The sequence below is a fragment of the Sturnus vulgaris genome, chromosome 8 (genome assembly GCF_052056855.1).
Source record: "Sturnus vulgaris isolate bStuVul1 chromosome 8, bStuVul1.hap1, whole genome shotgun sequence".
Taxonomy (NCBI): domain Eukaryota; kingdom Metazoa; phylum Chordata; class Aves; order Passeriformes; family Sturnidae; genus Sturnus; species Sturnus vulgaris.
This window is the reverse complement of record NC_142250.1, coordinates 24,238,961-24,254,280: the sequence shown is the minus strand read 5'-3', so window position 1 is coordinate 24,254,280 and position 15,320 is coordinate 24,238,961. Positions and strand designations below refer to the sequence as shown.

The 15,320-nt window shown below is 50.7% G+C and overlaps 1 protein-coding gene across 1 annotated transcript in view; it reads right to left on the bottom strand.

Annotated features, from left to right (window-relative positions):
* The window catches only part of HPSE2 (heparanase 2 (inactive)), a 106,674-nt gene extending 92,224 nt beyond the window's left edge, over positions 1-14,450 (bottom strand). The window contains exons 1-3 of the mRNA XM_088169196.1: positions 13,997-14,450; positions 12,839-12,996; positions 1,359-1,520 (exon numbers count right to left, since the gene is read on the bottom strand). Coding sequence (XP_088025322.1) covers positions 1,359-1,520; positions 12,839-12,996; positions 13,997-14,256 — 580 coding nt within the window. The 5' untranslated portion in view covers positions 14,257-14,450. The remainder of the gene's footprint in view (positions 1-1,358; positions 1,521-12,838; positions 12,997-13,996) is intronic.
* Between the last annotated feature and the right edge of the window lie 870 nt (positions 14,451-15,320).

Here is a 15,320-nt window from a genome sequence, read left to right as displayed (position 1 = left end):
AGCTGATAACCAGGTAGCACCTCTGCTCTGCAGGTTCTGTAAAAAATGTGAGCAATGCCAGAGAGCTTTTGAAGCAGCAAGGGAAGGAGGATAGGGGAGAGCAGCTTCACTTCTCGAGGGAAGTTTGTTTAGTGGAAAGTAAGCAAGTTGTCAGGGGAAAAGCTGACAATGTTGATTCCAGCAGTTGTACTGGGAATAAACAGCCAAGTGGATTACGTTACAGAGAATGAGAAACGGCTCTGAGGATCCCATTTAAATGCTGGCCCTTCAGGAATGATGTGATTCAGCTACACCCATGGCCTTGATACCCAGTGACCCCCTGGGCTGAGCCTTTCAACAGTGCTGGTGTCACTATCCAGCCTCCATGGGGTCCCCAAGAGCTCCAGCACAGCTGATGTCCCCAGGAGAGCCAGAGCTCACTGGTGAGGATGCAGACCCATGCTGGCTTCAAGGCAGGGGCTGGGCACTGAAATAGGGGTGGCAGCAGAGTGGGGGAGGCTGTGCAGGACCAGTTTGCCTCTCCCAGCCCAGCAGCTGGGAAGGGCCACCATGGGGTTTGCCATCTCCTCCCCAGACAGAGTGCAGGGCCCTCCCTCCTATAAAAATAAGATGCCTGCCTTTCACAGGGACCTGTCAAGAGGAGAAGGGGTCTTGTTTGATTTATTAGTCTCTTCCTCCTTCCCATCGTCTGTGGCTCATCCAGCTGTAGTGATAAGGAGAAGAGATATGAGAGGACCCTGTTGGCTGCTGGAATACCATCCTTCTGCCCACTCACTGCCTGAAGATATCAGTCCTTTACAAGCATCATTAAATGTGTATCCAAAATGTGGCAGTCTCCTCCATCGAGATTCTGTTCCCTGGATAATACAAACAGTTGCCAGAAAAAGAGTATCCTCTCATCTCTGTCTAGGCCATTATCCCTTTATATTTGCTCTTTAATATTTACTGGGTTCACACAAAGTGCATGCTCTGGAAAGAAAAAAAATCAGCTGCGGCTTAAAGGACTCCAAATTTAGTAATTGCTGCAGCCCCATCGACGTGAACAGTTAGCAGGGAGATTTCTCCAGCACTTCACATGCCGTGGTATTCTGCTTAGGTCAGACTGTAGAAAATGTTCTGTTCAGGGGCACCAAATCTGGAGTGTTTGCATAGGTGCCAGCTACGGAGGCCTTATGAGTCCCCCTCCAGTTCCTGCTGGTCCTTTCCCTCCCAAAACCCAGTAACTTTGGTAGGAAACAGAGGCAGCCAGAGAGATGCTGATTCACACAGAGGTGAAGAACCTGAAGATTTTAACACACCTGTGAGTTAGCAAGAACCAGACTCAGCTCCTGGCTCCAGAGCTGGTCTTGCAGCCTTACCTGTTAGTGTGAGGTTGCTGTATGTGTTTGAAAACTGCTCCTTTAACAAAACCAAGTGCATCTGAGCTGCCTTTTCCCTCTGTAGCTCCAACATTATGTCAGGATGCTGGGCGATCTTACAGCCTTTCTGCTTATCCAGGGCAATGTCACTGCGAACAATGTCTACAGCAAAAGGGAAAGAAAAGAGGGAGATGGCCAAACCTCAGCTTTCATTTTCATTTTCACCAGATGCTTGGATCAGTCCAGCCAACATGACAGTCACACAATCATCACTTGGCAAGAGCAACCCAACAAAAGGATCCAAACCCCTTGGATCCACCTATCAAGTGACCCTCCCCAGCCCTAGTGCCCTTTTCTCCCACACAAAGCTCAAGTTATATGCTCACAGAACCTACTGACCCTTCCATCCTTTACCTGCCTAGCTGTTCCTCTCTTACAATGCTGATTCCTGCCTTGCAGGAGAGTGCAAATGTCTCCCAACATTTATATTACAGCCCTATTACATGTGTATTTGACACTAAATAATGAGAAAAGACTAAATCCCACTCCAGTAACCCCTGGCTTCCACTTAACCTTGCCTGTCAAAGAGGTGATGAAGAAGGCTTGTTCTCACCTTGTTTATCCTCACTGCAGCTATCACAGGTCAGCATGGCTTATGACTCTTTGAACAAGTGTCTGAATCCTTCTAATGCCTGACATTCAGGAGGCAGAAGGATTATTTGACAATTGTTTTCTCTTCATATGAGCATTCACTAAGCCATATTGTGAGACAAGACAATGATATTCCCTACCCTAGAACTACTCACCTCATGGGAAAAGGGAATGATGGAGTAGCAAGGCAGAACAAGAATCAAGTAAGATCTGTCAGTCTGAGCAGGAGGGGAGTGGTGCAAACTAGTCCTTGCTAGGTCCCTTATGAGTTTAATAAACTCTGTAACATGTTCAGATCCACAGGCACCAGATGCTGTGTCTAAATCTTGCAAAACCTCAGGCCAGCTCTGATAAGCAAGGATTGAAGTTGGAATTCTTCCACCACATTGCATAAGGTCACTTTGCCTCACAAGGTTGATCTTTGTTTGGTTCAATTCCCATCTGGCTAGAAGCTGCTGAAGAAGCTTGTTGTCAGAAGAGAGTCCCACCTTGCTCCACACACACTCTCCAGCTCCTTTATTGTTACTCACATCGAGAAACACCAACGTTGCTTCCAAAAGCCATGCTCCTTTCTAACAAGGTATCCAATCTCAAGTTAAGCAAATTTAGGTTCAAAGCTCTGCTATGTCTTGGGTTGGCAGGGAACTGCCTCCAAACATGTGGGGGATGACTGGAAGCCACATTATCTTCCTGTCTCCGAGCCTCATCCTAGAGTCACTACACTTTCTTGTCCGGGCTGTGTTCTACCTCTTTTCTGCATAGTTTGGGATTAGTACAGCTTCTCTAAAGCCTGTCTAAAACGGATTGCTCAGAACAGTGATGTCATTAAAGTACCCATGGTCTGTAGGGTCTCAATCCACATGAGTTGTCTCCTCCACCCACAGCTAGCATACTCAGGAGTGGATACTGGGCAGCATCCTGATACCATGAAAGTATGGTTCAATATTTCTACATCCAGGACAAGGGCACCAGTTAGATGGAGCAAGAGGAAGCACTAATGTTCCTCTGCAGTAAATGAGCATGGAGCCCTCAACTGTGTGCTTTAGTGAACGTTCTCTTAGGTAGGCACTGAGGAAGCCTGGGCCTACCCAACCTTTGTCCAACTAATGAATGATGAAATCTTGAGCCCCTGTTGTGTGAAATACTGGGAGGACTGAAGATTGAGAAACACAGCCTTACATCTGTCCCACACAAGATAGACTATTGCTGCCATGGGCTGCTGGAGTCATCTAGAGCCCATGAACCTCCTGGGTGATGGATTTCCCTTCCTACAGAAATGAAGGCAAGAGTTGTACACCCCCCACTCCCTAAGTAAAATGAAGCCAAACACATCAATGAGGCCCTGAAGGAGGAGAATACTGGGAGGCAGACAGGTTTGAAACTAGATGGCCAATATGCTGTCTGCAGTTCTCTTCAAACTGCTGTAAGGATGTCTAGGCTGGGTCAAAACAAGTTTGTTTCCTAAAATGAATGGATGACTTCTAAAACTCAAACCAGGGCAAATGTGGACCCATGTAGAGGAACCACAGGATCAAGGTCAGGGGCCAGCACCCTGGAGGGCGCAGGGTCCATGGCAGTGTGTCTATGTGACATCCATCTTTGGGGACCACAGGGATGGCTCTGCATGCACTGTCAGCAAGGCCTGGGGACAGAGGGCAGGCACAGGAATGAAGAGCAGGAGCAGTGCTTTGATAAAGCTGCTGTGACACGGATTACCACAAGGATGTCAAGTCACATGCAGTCAAACCTCTGGAAGAGTGATGCTGAAGGCATGCAGGGCACAGAAATCAGAGCACTCTCTGAGAGTTACCTGCATAGGGCTCTCTGAGAGCTGCCACTGCAGACACTCACAAAGCAGAGGCAAGACATGCAAAGTCCTGTCTTCTCGGATTGGTGAGGGACCCAAGAAACTTGCCCAAGACCTAAAAATGGAAGTGGACTTCACAGTCATTATTACTCCAGCTTAAACTGTGGGCAGATGTCTGGGATATGGAGCTCACCAAGGAACTCAGTGCCTGGTGCTTCATACTCCACCAAGCTGTGCCCAGCACAGGGAAGGAGCCAAAGGCAGCTCTGCACCACTGCTGAACCAGCAGCACGAAGGGAAGAGGAGTGGCAGACCACAGCTTCTGAAAGCCATGGGGAATTCTCAGCAAGAGCAACCCGAGGGACACAGACAGCGAGGAGTTCACAGCATTCACATCTTAAAAAGAAAAATGACAGATGCAAGGAAGCCAAGAAGGAGGACAGTACCCCGGAGGCTCTGGGCAGGAGAAGGGCACTCACTGCCTTCCTGAGCCTCGTTTAAAAAAAAATAGAAAAAAAAAAAAAAAAAAAGAAGAAAAAAAAAAAGGCGATAAACTGCTCAGCAGAACATGGGACCGAGCAGTTTCTGCCAGGAGTGCGAAAGAAGAATTCCAGATGTGAGAGCCCCAGAGGATGCCAAATGTTTCCCAAAGACGGGCGGGCCGGAGCCGTGGCCCGGGCGGGCCGGGTCAGTACCCTGGCCAGCTCAGGCTGCCCCTCACGGCCGGGCCCGGCGGGCGCGGCGCTCCGGGGCGGCGGGCGCGGGGCCCGCGGCGGCGGCAGCGCGGGGCCGGGCCCTGCAGCGCCGAGCGGAATGGCGGGAGCACACCCGTGTGGCGGCCAGGTGAGCTGCGCCTGCCGGCGGGCACCGGCCGGCGGTACCGGAGCCCTGGGACAGCCTCGGGCCCCGCGCCGGTCACTGCCCGCCGGGAGCGGCCGGGATCCACCGGAGCTTTTCCCTCGGCAGGCGGCGGGGCCGGGCGGAGGACGCTGCTTTGCCGAGGCTGGGCTGTCTCTGAGCGCCCGCACACATCCCTGTCCCGCCTCGGGATAGCTCCTGCGATTTCGCCGCCCATGGAGGTCACCGAAACTACCAAGGAAATGTTGAAGAACAAGTTAGAAAGCACCCTTCAGGAGTCCCACAACAGCAGTGATGCTCTTTCCCGGGCATCCCAGGACTAGCTGAGCTCTACCAGTCCCTTTCTGCGAGCCACCTGCACCAAGGAATTTCAGTAACCATTTCCTACAGGGCAGAGAAGCTCCAAGCTGCGAGACCTCGAGGACGGTGCACAGCACAGAGACAGCTCCCAGCCGGGGCCGGGTTTCCCTTGCACAGAGTGAGCTTCTCTAGCCGAGAATTTACACAGTGCCAGAAGTGACCATCCCCTGTCCCATGCCACCATCTGCCCACAGGCAATTCCATTCCAGTCGTGGAGCAGACACAGACTACTGCAGCTGAGCACCTGAAGATGGGAAGTGGAAGGCACAGTCCCAGCTTTGCGTGGACAGGGCAGAGGGATGTGGTTATTGTCAGAGAGATGTGACAGAAAGGTAAAGAGGAGAAGTGACTCACTCATCTTTCTCTGTCTGTGTGTGTGAAACTGGGCACTGCCCACAGCAATCACTGCTCCAGCAAAAGAGTCACCACTGCCATGGCACCACAACAAGCTGAGTCTGGCCATCCTCCTCAGGTGACTGTTTGCTTCAGATTTCCGGTCTTGAAAAGTGAATTCCAAAGGGAAAAACCCCTCGATTTTGCCCAAACAAAACCTGAACACTTTTTCCAAAAAATGGAATATAAGGAAATTATTTTAGTACCAATATTAAATAGATGTTTTATGAGTGACCAGGCAAAAGTCTTATGATTTTTACTTGTAAAATACTTACTTTTTAAATCAACAAATTTAAAATGCCTTCAAAACCAGGTTTCTCTACTGGAATTATTATAAAACGCCTGGTGATTGTGAAATTGGGAACCCAACTTTTATTTAGAAAGACAGAATATTTCTCAAGACACAAACTGCATCCTCATCGTGTCTGTCTTTAAAGGGCAAATTTTTGACACATTAGTATCATTCTTTTATTTTAACTGGGAAAAATTCCCTGACAATGAGTTCCACAAGTGATTTCCCACTATATAAAAAAAGTAATCTTTTTTCATTTTATATGTGATAATTCCACTGGATGCTCCCTATTTCTTTCTTGTGTCATGAAACAAGGAAATAATCATTCCCAAATTGTGTTCTCTGTGTGACATCAAGCTCATAGCATTTGTCATAATGTCTGTCATTTTTTCCAAGATGAAAAATCTCTATGACTGAAAGATACAACTTTAATCACTTCCATCATCCTACTCTTCACATATATATTCTTTACACTGATTAGTATGTCAGCACCTAATTTACTTATAGCATAAGAATGCTCTCTGAGTGTTTCCAATTATTTTCTAATATCTTTAACATTAGATTCACTTTTTACTTACCTAAAAGTATTCAGAGACCAACCCATAGTGTATTCAGAACATTTTCCCAGAATGTCAGCTGCTAATTTAGAATGGATAGTTGTGTAGAAAAAGTCACATCTTTCCCCATGCATATAATTTTGCATGAATCACTTTTAATTCATACAAAGTAGATGTAGCATGGAAAGAAGTTTGAAACTAACAAAAATATGTAATTTTAAAACAGAATTTAGGATGCTTATTATAAACAAATATTTAACCATAGAAATCTTTTTATGTCACCAATACACTAGCAAATAGCTAATAAATCAGAATTGTTTGATTGCACCATTTCCTGAAGTTATTAAAGCACTTTTCATGCATGATTATAGAAGAACAGTTTCTAATTAAAAAGTGGAGATAAACAGGTAATCTTTGGAAGTATCTCCTGTCCAAGCTCTATCTCCCTTACCTTGTGTAATGTGATTTCTACAACCTTTTTATTTTATTTTTAATTTCTAAGGAAAGAGCTAAGCCCTGGGACTCCTTAGACAGGCAGAGCAGGTTGTAGCTCTTTTCCTGCAGTCGTAGTGCCTGGGAATTGGGGAGCAGAAGGCTGTCCCGGAGCTCATGCTGAGAAACAGAGGTCTGGTAAATCCCAGAAGTCCAAAGAACATCAGAGGATCTTCCCATCTTGGGGATTGAGTTCTTGCTATGCCTGAAATGCTACAGCCCTCCTTAAGGGGCTGTGTTTGAAACACTTGGAGGGTGAAAAAAACAACTATTTCCTCTTCAAGGTCTGAAAGGACAGATGTCTAAACTGTCGAGGGACACAAAGCAGACAGAAAAGGGGCCCTGGGTGACCAGAAACAGAAGATGATTCCTCGCATAAAGGAAAATTCGTTTGTTTGTTTTTACCAGGACCACAGGATGGCTCTCCATTCAGAAACATCTACTGCAGTTTTATGAGCTGGCAGAGCCAAAGGGACACTCCCAGACACATGGCAATAACTTCTCTGTTGCTTTCTCCAGCTCAGGTATCCTCATACCCCATGATCATCCTCATAATCCTGTTCACTAAGTTCACAGTAAAGCTGTTGCTTTTTTTTTTTTTTTTTTTACTTGAAATAATTTTCTGCTGGCTTAGAAGAGGATCAGAAATGTTCCAGAGCCAGCACAAGGGAAGCAGCATAAGAACAGTGCACAGATCATAAAGAAAGCATGGGGACCAACCAACCCTTTTGATGGCAGAGAAACACGAGGTGAGATTTCCTGCCTTCAGGACATAGATTTGAAAGATTTAATCTGACCAAGACTGAGACTGCTGCAGTCCCATCTGCCTTCAATGCAGGATTTCCTTTGCCAGCACTGTCCTCTACACCTCTGCCTGGTCACGAGGCATTAATGAATTTGGCAGCTGAACAAGCTGAAATGCAATCACATCTCCACCATCAAGTTTTGGTCAGCTGAGATCTCTGAACTGACTCACCACACAAACTCAGGCTCCAGACATGGAAGAGGGCAGGAATATACCAGAAGGGGCAGAGGAGTGGGAACAGCATCCCTTGCTGGTGTCAGCTCCAACCCCTGTGTAGCCACACAAATGAATCCTCAGGTCATTTAACAGTTTATTCTCTTTCTTTCCACTGAATACTCTGGCACATGTTGTAACAGCATGGCATCCTAGAAGACACTTGTGCAGTATGGACTGAGCAAGGGTGGAAATACGTTCTCACTGACAGACAAATTTTGAGGCTTAGATGCAGTGTTGGGTACCTAAGGATGCCTGAAGGGATGGATCCAACACTGAAAGAATACACAGAAAATCTGTGCCATTATTACATAGCATGATGTTTCCCACACTATACTGCAAAATCCCCTAACTAGTATGAAAGGCTTAAGAAACATGCCTTTGTAATTTTTTTTTGTTGTAATTGGCCATTTTTCCAGATGCCTGGTATCCCCTTAAAAAAAAAAAAAAAAAAAAAAAGGAGATAAAATAGAAGGAGGCAACTTATCAGCAATTAAAAGCGTATTTTTGAAATGTGCTGTCCATACACACTGCAGCTTAGAAACTTCTTTGATGCACTACCTACAGCATGCAAATGTAGTCCCCTTCCCCTCTCCCTCCCATGGCCCACACAGGGCCACACAAAGTGTCCTTTGGTCTCATCTCGGCCATAAAAAGGCTACAAAAGTCTACAAAAGGCTGGAGTACAGGAGAGAGAAGCACATTTGCACAGGGGGAAGCTATAGCAATGTCTATGTCACCACAGGTTGTCCAAAGCTGACTCCGTGGCTTTGAGGTGAGAGGCAGCCGAGGATCACCCTGCAGGTGAGGAGGCTCCACATTAGCCCACCAAACTCATACTGGAGCACCAGCAAGGAGCTTCCAAGATGGGCTCTAGGTTCAGGCACTGAGACCTGCAGCATCTCCTGATGAAACAAGACCAGGACTCCACACACACATAACACTCCAACACCAAGCTCCGGGACAGCAGGCAAGTCAGGTTTTAGCAAACTCAGCTTCAGAAGAGGTTTTGTACTGACAACAACCCATGCCTTTGCTCCAAAGAGGAGCTGCTCAAGCCTGTTCTCCTAGAGACCAGTGTTTCTTGTTGTCCCATTCCTCAGACCCAACTGGTCCTTGGCACATGTGAAGCAGTTGAAAGGACAGGCTGAACAGATTGCTCGTTAGGAGACCCAACAGCAAAAGGAGAAGCAGACCTACTACATAGACTGAGCATGAATCTTTACATCTTGGTACCTGCCCAGGAATCAGACCTGTGCCTATGGCAGCAGAGAAACACATCTCCAGATAACACAACACAACGCAGAGCACAGCTAGGGAAGAAAAAACTAACTCAGCAGGGCACATGCAGAGAAACACCATTTAAGGGAGGGAAAAGTCGCAGGCTAAAAACGTTACACCTCTTGATCATAAAATGTCAAAAAGTCTCCGGCACAGCCCCACCTCCTGGTACCATAGAGCCTGACATACATTAAACTGAGTTTCTGTTTCTAACAAACCTCAGGCTGGCCAATGCCTTATCCAAACAGGGTGGACTCCAGGACCGACCATCCAAAGTAGGGGCTGCATGGGATGGAAGCCACCCGGTGTGCCACATAAGTGGGGCGTTAATATAACACGTTAGATGACCTATTAATATTTAGCAAAGTCCAGGAGGTAGCTATAGCATCAACAGGGACTGCACACCCTATGTATGGCTCACCAAGACCATCTATCATAGGCATCCACTTTTAGGAGTTGCCCTGTCAGGTACTGACAAATCAGCCAGCAAGTGATGAAATTGCTGTGCCAGTTTTATATGCAGTGCTGAAACAACTTGCCACATGCACCCTCTTCATGGGCATCACAGGCAGTAACCATAGAACATGCACCACTTTGTTACCACTGCTACCCAAACCGAATGGTTTAGACTGGGATGAAGCTGTCCACACATACAAAGGAAAGGAATCATACACCACTGGTAACACACAATACTTCCAGGTCTGTGTTTCCAGGAAAAATCTGAACGAGAAATGAGTTACCCTGAAACCTAAAGGAGACACCTTATTTCAGGAAAACTAAGTACATTTTAGATACAAGTCAAAGGGAACTATTACTACCCTCAGAGAAAACCCATACTCTCTGTGAAAGAAAGAAGTGGGAAAAAATGGGTTGCTGAGCCCGAAGGCAAGCCTAGGTAAAAGCAATATTCAGAAGGTGGAGTACCTAGTTGAGACCATTTAAAAGGGAATCAAATACAATTTTAAGTGCAGGGGAAGAGTAAGGCGAATCTCTGAGGAGGTCTGACAGTCAGGAAGCCAGAGCCCCACAGAGACAGGAAAAACCATCAAAGGGAACGGTGAGGAGTACCTGCTCTGAAGAGCACCAGGGTAGCAGAGGGGGATATACAGAAAAAGATCTTTGTATGGAGATTCATTACAACCTTAGCAAGCATGGTCACAGGATCCATGAAGGGTGATGCAGAGCAGCCCTGTTGCTGTTGCTGCCTCCCATCTGAATGCCTGAGGGCCACACCAGTGTGGCCTGTGAGCACACAGTGGGGTGCAACGCCTGTGATGTGAACACCACTCACAGTCACTCACTTGTAACTGCAGTTCTCTGAGCAATCTTGCACACGTGCCCTTCACCTCTCAGTCCTGCACTCTGTGAGCTGCTGCAGCCTAGAGGAACACAAGGCACAGGAACATCCATGGAGACTGCAAAGAGAACCCAGACTCTCTGGGCACAGGCCTGGAGTCTGTGTGCACCCACAGGCAGAAGTGGCAAAAAATGATAATCACTTGTCATGTCACTAAAAATCACTAGGGTGCTGCATAAGACTTTAAAATTAATGGATTTCTCTGTTAAATGTTTTCTGACTTTTTTAACTAATCAAGCCCCAGAAGATCTTCCCCACTCCCATGCCATTATAAGAAATTTCAGAAAATAGGTACTGGACATATAAAAGCCCATGGACATGGAAAACAACCCCAACCACCCCAGACAGCTTGGGGAGAAGGAAGGGTACCTAGCAGGATGCTTATTTGCTTCCCCCATGCTCAGGTGCTCATTGCCATCGTTTTTCTCTGCTGTCTGTTGAGGCTGTACGTCCTCATCAGCAAGAGCAAACTGCATGTCCTGGCTGAGCCACAGATGGGGAACAAAAATGGGACCAAATGGAGAAGGTGGCTGCTCATAGCCAGGACAGCAGGGCAAAGAGCTATGGTGGCATCAGGACTTTATTTTGGAGAACTGGATCCCTCTAGTGAAGCACTTAGTGCAGCCTCAGCACAAATGGTTGTGAGCTACTAGCAAATCTAGCCCTTATCCAAATAGGGTGAAACTCCATGACCCCGGAGTTTGCACACAGATCTTAAGAACAAATACGAGAGCTTTGCTTCCAGGCAGGAAATCCCTTTTACCACACCTTTCTGATTTACACCAATGCTTGATACACACCACATGTGTCTTCCCCTTCCTTCATCCACATTCACAATGGTCCTGTTCCATATTTAAGTGATGAAAAGTTAAGACCTGTGGTTACAACTTCTATGAAAAGCTTCATTTTGAAGGCTGCTACATTTCAATTTTATTGCCACGAGGAAAAGTGAAAAAAAAAAAAAAAGTAAAAATATTTCAGTCCTTCCTTAACATGAAAACTGTTGTGAAGACATTTAGTAAGTAAGTGCTCTCCTGCAAATTGTTGAAATATGGAAGGTGGGAAAATTTATTCTTACAAATGTTTTGCATGAGTCCCATCCACAATTTTATGCACAACACTTAATTTCTACTGTACAAGGTGTCTGCGGCAAGTATGGTCAGAATTTTTTCCTGAAGTGCATCTCAGCAGGCAAAGCTTACAACAAACCCTTCAACTGAGATTTGTTACAAGAAGAAAAACAAAGAATAACATCGAAATTGCCCCAGCTAGGAGACCAAGTGAAAGATGGAGCACAAAAACTTACCCACCTGCCTGCGTGTGGGAATAGAAAGATATTTATCTCAGAGATGTTATGTAGGGAAACAGCGGGAGTGAGAGCCATCAGAAAACTGGCAAATGCATCTGCTTTTTCCATTCAGGACTGCTGCTGACTAGATCTCTGCAAAATTTCCTCTGTTGCACAGACCTGCCCAGTGGGATCAGTCTGGCATTAATTGGCCTTCAAAATTACTTATGGAAAAATCTTAAACTAATTTTTGTAAGTCGTTGAGTAGGAAACAAAAAAAAAAGCTTGTTTCTTTAAAAAAAGAAACAAACCAAGCAAGAGAGAAAAATCAATAAATTCTTGCATGTGGACATGGTATTTTGCTTCTTAAAAGAAATGCCTTAGGATGGAAATACGGCCCTAAATTTTCTACGCAGTTTCTTTGTGTGAATTACGAGCCACGAAAGGTGAAAGCCTTTTGTGTACTGAGGTCCGATGGGGAGAAGGACAGACGATGAAGAAGGGAACAGCGGAAAGGCAGGGGCCAGGCAGTGACTTTGGAAAGAACTCGGATGGCCGAGCGGTTCGAAGGGGGAGCAGCCCCGAGCGGGCACCATGCGCGGAGGGGCAGCGGGGAGCCCCAGGGGTTGCGGCGGGCACAGAAACGCGCACGGCGGCGAGGTCCGTGGGGAAAGGCAGGGCTGGAGAGCCGCGGGAGAAGCGAGGGACGAGGCGTGCACAGGCATCCCGGGACTCCGGTGCCTGGCCCCCGCCTGCAGCCGCGGCAAAATCCCTTCTGCGGCCGGCGCTGTCCGCCCGGGGCTCGGGGGCAGAGGGAGACGGAGGACGCAGCGGGGAGGGGGAATATGAAAACTCCCGTTGCCCGGTGCTGGTCTTTTGTTCCCGGGGGCCGACACCCGCCGAATCTACCGGCAATTGGGGGAGCGAGCTCCGCCGAGTTCCTCTCCCCTCTCTCAGGAAAGAAAGGGTACGGCAATTGTCCCCTGGCCGGTGCCCGGCGGCAGCGTGCCCGGGCGCGACACGGCCCCGGCGGGCGCGGGGAGAGCGGGGCAGGCGGAGCGGGACCGCCCGGCTCCCGCAGCCCCCCGCTGCAGCGCCCGCCCCCCGCCCCGGCCCCGGGGCTCACCGTCCTCGTAGTTCTTGAGGTAGTAGTCGGGGCCGGGCCCGCCGCGGCTCTTGGCCGGGTTCTTCACGTTGTGGAACTGCAAAAAGTCCGTCCTCTTGCCCGCGAAGCGCAGGAAGGCGGGGGCCAGGCCCCGCGCCAGGGTCACCAGCCGCCGGGAGCTGGGGAGAGGAGAGAGAAGGCTGAGGAAAACGCGGGCCGGGCCCTCGCTTCCCCAGGAGCGCCAACGACCGGGAACCACGGGGCTCGAGGACCCGCCGCTGTCCTGGCGGGCCCCGTTGCCCCGCCCGGGGCGGTGCGACGCGGTACCAGCGGCTGCGGGGCTCTGCGCGGGCCGAGCAGCGCGGCCCTGGAGCGGGGAGCGCCCCGCCCGCCCGTGCTGGCCCGGAGGCCGGCGGGCCCGGCTGCCCCCCGTCCTGCCGGCGCCCTCCGGACAAGTGCAGCAGCGTCCAGGAGGCAGAGGCGCTCAGCGCCACGGACCGTGCCGCGGGCCGAGCCGCCGGGGAGGGGAGAAAAGCGGGAGCCGTCCCGGCTCCGCTCCTCTCGCTCATTCCCGCATCCTCGCCCTGCTCCTTCCCCGGCTGCCGAAAGGACCCTCGGAGCGGGCGTGCGGAGGAGAACCGCTCTCCCTCCCCGACTTACCCAGCAGGGAGAAGCCTTTCTGGCCGTCCCAGCGCCTCCAGGCCGCGGCCGCTCCGCACCGCCGGTGGAACCCAGCGCAGCTGCAGCCCCGCTCTGCCCCCCGCGCGGGACTGCAAATCCGGGGAGCGGAGGGCTCAGAAGACCTGGCCGACACCCGGTCTCTGCCCATCGGGACCCGGGGAAGGCTCGGCTCGGCAGGCGGCCCCGTTCCTACTGCTGTTTTTTGTTTGATTTTGAATTTTTTTTCTCCCCCGTGCTGCCTCGGCCCCGTGTTGTGCTTTTTGCAGAGGAGCGGTTGCTGGAGCGAGGGGAGCACGACATTTTTGCAGTCATAACTGATAAGTCTCCGAAATGCTTTCTCCATTGCAAACATGTGCATCTTAATGGAAACCATGGCCTCGCTCCCTCCGTCACAACAAGCGCCGCCAGCAGCGCGGAGCCCAGGCAGGGCTGGGCGGCGGGGCCGCCGGGGCGCCCCGCGGGCGGCGTGGGGAGGGCGCCGGGGGGCTCCTGCCTTACCTTAAGAAATCGAGCCAGCCATCATGAATGATGGAGGGGTCCAGCTGCAGGGAGAGGAAATTCTCACTGATTATCCTGACAGGGCTCTTGGTGTTGACATCAAGGAGAATGAGAGTTCTTCCCTTCACACCTGAAGGTTTCTCCACCGGCAGTGCTCTCCTGTCCCCAGCCTGGGAGGGCAGCGAGAAGGTGGCTATGAGGGCCAGCCCAGGTGCCATCAGGGCTAAGAGCCCTGGGGGGCAAGAGCTGGGACAGGGCATGCCGGAGAGCAGGAAACCCCTAATTAACTCGCTGTCTGCAGGGGCTCGCTGGTGGCTAATTGTCCTTATCTAAAGTGTGGGGCGCTCTGCCTTTTTTTGCAATGTTTTGGTGTTGGTGGAGGGGAACTCACGCCCCTGACCAGCCTTTCTCGTAGCCGGTGCCAAGACTCCTTGCAGCCAGCACCGCCCCTTTAAGAGATGCAGGCTCCAGACATTTTTAACTTTTTGAAGGTAAGGGGAGGCTCCTGGTTTAACCCCCTCGGCTCGGGGCCCGCCGCCGTGCCGCAGCCCCGCCAGCGCCGAACTTTCGCTTTGCGCCGGCTCCGGCGGACGTTTTCGGCTCCCACACCACGCAAAACCGGGATAGAGTCGGGACACTGAGACACCGGGGAGCTCAGGACGGGGACCGGAGCTCGGGAGCCGGCCAGCACGACCCGAGATGGTCGCCGGCTGCAGGAGCTACAGTGATGGTAAGGCAGCGAGGACGTCCCTTGTTGGGGAAAGGGGTGGAGGGGGGGGGGGCAATCACCCCGGAAAAAACCCAAACACTAGCTGAGGAAAGAAAGAGTTAGCTCCAAACTGCGCCGGCACCCGCGGCGCTGGGCGAAGCCCTCGGGGCTGAGCGCTGGTGGCTCTCCAGGACCCGACGGGCGCAGCGGGGCTGGGGGCCGGCAGCACCCCGGAGCCCTGGCGCTGCATGCTCGGTGCGCCCTGCCCGAAGCTGGGGCTCGGCCGGTCCTCGCACGAAGGCCGTCGGGCACTGCGGGCAACTGGAGCATGGGGAATGGAGCCGCCGGTCGCCCTTTCCCGCCTGCCCATCGGTGTCCGACCAGCGGCAGGGAAAGGGGGCGGCAATGCCTGGTGTGGAAACGTCCGTATTGGGGGTGGAAAGGACAGCAAAGTTTGATGGCACTGACGACTAGCCCCGTGCCGGGGCCAGCCCTCCGTCTCTGCCTCCAGCACGGACCGGGGCAGGACGAACCGGGCTCGGCGCACTGCAGAAGTGCGGGAGGCTGCGGTTCTCAGCTCTGGGCGCAAGGTCGTGGCACCGGGCCGGGGATCGA